This window comes from Sorghum bicolor, chromosome 4 (genome assembly GCF_000003195.3).
Source record: "Sorghum bicolor cultivar BTx623 chromosome 4, Sorghum_bicolor_NCBIv3, whole genome shotgun sequence".
Classification (NCBI taxonomy): Eukaryota; Viridiplantae; Streptophyta; class Magnoliopsida; order Poales; family Poaceae; genus Sorghum; species Sorghum bicolor.
In genome coordinates this window covers 7,630,815-7,636,321 of record NC_012873.2, presented here as the reverse complement: position 1 = coordinate 7,636,321, position 5,507 = coordinate 7,630,815, and the positions used below count along the sequence as shown (strand labels likewise).

General features: G+C 47.7%; 1 protein-coding gene across 1 annotated transcript; it reads left to right on the top strand.

Moving 5' to 3' along the window:
* Positions 1,185–2,748, top strand: LOC110434402. Its single transcript, XM_021458339.1, has one exon. The coding sequence runs from the start codon at positions 1,337–1,339 to the stop codon at positions 2,603–2,605; it is 1,269 nt and encodes a 422-aa protein (XP_021314014.1). The 5' UTR covers positions 1,185–1,336; the 3' UTR covers positions 2,606–2,748.

The following is a 5,507-nucleotide window of genomic DNA, read 5'->3' as shown; positions in this document are numbered from 1 at the left end:
GCAATCTAATCACAAAACTCAAATATCCAACACATTAGTAATTTTGATGCGATAAAATCTGAATGACAGAGTATTTGAAGATAGCAATCATGGCATCTAATCACTAAACAGAGATACATCTAGGAGCTAAGGTAGGTACAAGGAGAATCTTGAGAAGGAAGATGAGCAATAGAAGGAAAATTTGATGAGGTTGAGCCGAGCAAGAAACTTGTTGGGTTCTGAATAACTGATACCCTCTCCCTTTTGTATACCATTGGCCCTTTGTATTGAGTCTTGGACGAATTGTCACCCAGTTGCGACCCATGGCCCAAGAAGTTGTTGGCAGCCCAACATGACCTTTAATGTGCTGACACCAACATATCTCTAGCAGACCTTTAATGTGTCGACACCAACATATCCCTAGCAGACCTTTAATATGTCGACACTATGACACCTATATATAACAGACATGCTGACCACAAAAAACTATCTGGATCCACTTAACTTACAACTACATCCATATATGACATTTGTGATTATCTTAAAGTATTTTCATGATTCCAGCTAATATACAACGTGTCTTGTGACCTGTGATTGCTTGAGACAACTGTCGTCACACCTAGTTCTCGAAAGGCAGGTTTGCTGTAATATAGTATTATACAATTTATTTGTGACACGGCTTCCTTTTGACTAGTAACGGAGGGGGCGGCAACCATAAAATAAGGCATAATTGCTTAACTACCCTTACTTTGACATCTAATTGCATGTTTAGGTCTTCTTTTTAACTTTACTTGTTTGTTGCTTTTATTTAATTTACATCCTCCATGGCCGCTATTTCTTAATATGGTCATGCGAAGAGTTTTTTTCTTATAACAAATAAAAAGTTAAATTAAATTGAAGGAGCAGAAGACTATAATGCCCTGGCATATTCAATTATATCCTCATAGATCCTTCCCTCCTTCCAAAAAATTCTTATACCTTGATACCCATGAATTCATGAAATATATTACTTTATTGGCTTTGGTAAGAGTAGAATTGTATAAACTATTTTTTGGGGGGGTGTATGTAAAAAGTGCCAAGACAAGATATAAGAACAAACATGCAATAAAAAGTTAAAATAAGGATAGAAATGCAATTTGGCATACCCTCAGGTAGAAATAAAAAGGGGACCGCACCACGCCATCCTCCTCACCTCAGGCCCTTCTCCTCCCACGCCTCCGCCAATTCCCTCCTCCGCGCCACCCCGTGCACCTCCGCCTGCACGCTCATCCTTTGCCTCCTGTTGTTCCACCGCCTTTGACCCAACCACATCTCCCTCCACTCCTCCGCCCACATCATCGTCCCCAGCTCCAACACAATGGAGCTATCACCAACATCAGCAAAGAAGGGCACCTCTGACTCCAACGTGCTCACCAATGGCGATCTCCTTCAGAAGATCCTTCTCCGCCTTGGATGCCCAAGCAGCCTCGTTAGTGCTGCGCTCACCAGCAAGCTCTGGCTACATGGTGCCTCCAAGCAGGCGGGCTACCCACCAGGCCTACTCGGTATCTACGTCTCTAGTGCTGGCATCACTAGCTCGGAGTTCATTCCACTCCTACAACCAGATGCCTCTAGCCCGGAGGCGAGTGCTGTCCTCGCTGACTTTGGTTTCGGCAACTTGCCGACACCAAACGTTTGGGACTGCCGAAATGGTGTGGTCCTCTTCGAGTTCGGTGGCAACGGTGAGACCTTCCACCACGCTGGTCTCGCTGTGCGCTCTCCACTACTATACCCTGACATGGACAAGCCCACAGTGCTCCCGCAGGCGCCGCAGTTGCTGACCTTCTCAGAGTACCCTCATGATATGCTCCTTCCTGCCGACCATGGCGACGGCACCTTGTGCTATCGCGTAGATGTCCGCACCAGTGAGTCTAAAAATATGGTCACGGTGGTGGTGTGTGTCCTGCGGTCTGACTCCTGGGCTGTCCACTGCATAGCCACGGGTTCCCTCGCTAAGTCGCCGATCCAGATCCTGCCGACTACTGTGCTCGCTGGCGGCAAGATCTACATGGCAACCCAAGCAGGGTACATCTTGGGACTAGACCTAGGCAAGGAGGAATTCTTCATCGTCGATCTCCCTAAGGGTGTGGAGCTTGATCAGTACCCAGGCAACCTTGTCCACTGCCGGGGGGATGACTATGTCCTCTACCTCTTCCATGTGGATAGCGAGAATAGGCTCAATGTCTGGCTCCGAAAGATGAAAGATGACCACGAGCACGATGACGCTAGCACTGGTAGTGGTAGCGCCAACAATGGGTGGGTGCTTAAGGATAGCATTTCTGTGCGTGAGACTTGTGGCCATCTCATGGAGCAAGAGGGTTGGGAGACGATAGGCGATGGGGATGAGGACGCCGCTGTAGTAACGGTGGTTGGTGCTGGAGACAATGCCGAGTTCGTGTTCTTGGAGCTCGGTATAACTGGCATCATCGTGTGCATGCATCTCAAGACCAGGGAGGTGAAAAAGGTGTACCAGAGGGAGCCAGATGATGACTACTTGATTAGTGTTCCTCCGTTCATGTTCGTCAGGCCTCCTATTTTACCAGTACAGGATGCTCATGAAGGCGAGGCTACACCGCATCAGGAGTAATCACATCTTAGTGAAACAGGATTCAACATTGGAGAGTGGAGACCATGCCGTGCTGCAGTGTCTTTTCCAGTATTTGCTTTAATTTTATCATTATGTGATTTCTGTTATTCTAAATTATAAACATGTTTGTGTGTTTGTTTTAATATTGTTATTGTATTCGGCTCCTATGGTATATTGATTTGTGCTCCCTTTTGTCTCATTATATGTGTCGTTTTAGCTTCTCGCTAAGTCCAATAAAGATTCTCTAAGTCTAGACATAGGATGTGTCTAGATGCATGGAACATACTACGAACCTAGACATCCAAATAACACCCACAAATATATAGTGGCACAATTAATATTGTGTCATGTTGTATCACCGTGCTTAAGTCTCAACCCAGGCATGGCACTAGACGCTCCTAGCCATGTCCTGTCGTGTCAATGGATACGACGGCTCAACGGGCTGCCATGCCAACATTGATGAGCAAGGCCAGTCTGGCCATGCTCTGAGTCGCTGTCGTTTTGTGCTACCCCACGTTTGCCGCTGCTGCTATGCCCTGCCGCTGCCGCATCACGAGGGGCTCTGGCGCTCCGTGAGGTGGATGTGTCGAGGCTCAAGATGGCAACAGAGAATTCCCCGTCGGGTACAAGTCTCTCATCCCCGTACCCGCGGGGGAATTTTTTCCCCATCCCCGTCCCCGTGAAAGCTCACGGGGATGTTCTCTCCCCCATCCCCAAACCCGAGCGGGGAAAGTATCCCCGACGGGGTCCCCGTCCCCGAATAAACAACTACTCGAATCATCAACAATCTAGAAGAAGAATTGTTCAACTACAAAACATATCTTGCAACAGCACGAGATAAGATTGCTTAGTTTACAAATCACAGCTCCCTTGCTGACCAAAATGCAAATAAATTAAAAAAAATCTAACAGATCCACTAGTGCTTGCGTGGATAAGGATCTGTGCTTATTTATGTCAGGCAAGAACCACCTTCGCACCTCTGTTGTCCCCAACCAGGATGAGAAACTGGACTGGAGAGCAGAGACGCAAGATCGATTTTCTACAGAGAAAGTATGAGCAGCACTGCGGCAGCTAGTCTCCTGCATTAGCGCTAGCCGCTAGGAGCACAAGGCATGCTGCACGCCGAGCGGAAGGTGCAGCTGGCTCACTGGCTGGGGCTCTGGGATCGTTGAGCGTGGCTGCGTGGGGAGATCGTCGGCGCAGGCGCACGCTAGCGCTCGCGTGAGGGTGCGAATCAAGGCCAAATCGCTGGCAACGTCAGCGCTTGGTGCTCTGGTGGCTGCGGGGAGGCCGAGTGTGGCGCTGGGGCTGGGAGACTGAAGAGACAAGGGATTAGGGTTGGATTTTGCATATATATACTCAAACCAATGTTGGGCTTTGGTGGGCTGATTTGAGTTGTGTGTGAATGTGCTCATAGCGGGGCCGGTTTGCGGGGAACGGGGTCGGGGGATGGATCCCCCTCCCCGTATCCGCCAGACCCGACAGGGACTGTTTTGCTACCAATTAGATCTCTGTGGAGAGTAAACTAACTTCATCCCCGTCCCCTAATAGAAGAATTCTCCGTAGGGATTCGGGGATCGGGTCCCCGTTGTCATCTTTAGTCGCGGCTGTGCGTCTACACGAGGAGAGGCCAACGGACAGCAGGTGAGAATGGGAGGAGTCACGACTGGCGAGGCACAGCCACGCTTATGGAAGTCGGATGAAGAGCAGGATGGAGGGAGAGGCGCAGGTTGCTTAATGGCATGCAACCTGTATGTGGTTTAAATGTGAATTAGTAGGTACTATAAATATGCAGTTCTGAAAAGTGAAAATTAAACGATTAGGAATTCATACTAGCATATTCCAAACGGAGGAACAGGCGAATAACCTGAGCACATAATCGCACATGTTCAAAGAATCTATCAATTCTATAGGTCCCAGGCCTGACATTCCTACAGGTCCCAGGCCTGACATTCTTCTGAACACAATACTCCGTTTGAGCATGGGTTCAACGTTCATTACAGAACTGACAAAAGGTTGTACTAATAAGGCCCCAGGAATCCTGACGGTTATCTAACGCACATCATATGCCAAAAGTACTGCTCATCAGGTCATGTTTATACCTACAAAAAAAGACAAAAATACTGCTCAGGAAATTGACAATTTTCCCTACAAACAAGGGGCGATGTTGATGCACAAATACAAATAGAATCACAGAAAGAAGCCCAATTTGTCTCCTTTTGAGTTTTGACAGCGGTGCATCTCTACCTACTAGCACCAGTAAAAACACACCACAACAATCATCCACGGTAACCGACCTGGATCCCACCCTGCAGCCCCATTGTGGATCTATATGCTCACTCATTCAGGCTCTACTCCATATAGATCTCAACTTTGTCACTATTTTAGCAGCTATTTGTTGTGGTTAATAAATTTAAGTTTGGTTGTTGTAAAAAAAAACCCTGCAGCCTCAATAGAATCATATCACGACCAAATCACGCGAAACGACCAAATCACGCAGCACAGAGGGACGATTCCTGGAGAAAAGAAATCAAGAAACCCACCTTGAATACTTGGTCCGGGCTCAAAAATGCCGAGGGAGGAGTCCTCAGGCCGCCGCCAACGCTGGCGCGCTTCTAAGTAATCCATTCGCCGGCATGGATCTTTGGAGACGAGTGCTCCGCCGCCACCGCCGACGCCGACACCACAGCTATGGGGGACCAGGGGGGACAATGAAAAAGGGTGACAACATCGAAATGTAGTCCAGAAGTGTAGAAAAGTATGACATGTGGCTTAAGTCAAGGGAAGGCTTATGAGGTTGACACAAGCAACTAAATTAGCAACAACTCCTATTGCCTTAAACCTCAAGAACTTATTTACTTATGTGAAACCATCATCTTCTTAGAGTAAACCAACAATTGGA

Coding starts and splice junctions, on each gene's coding strand:
- LOC110434402 (XM_021458339.1), top strand. CDS start 1,337: ATGGAGCTATCACCAACATCAGCAAAGAAGGGCACCTCTGACTCCAAC.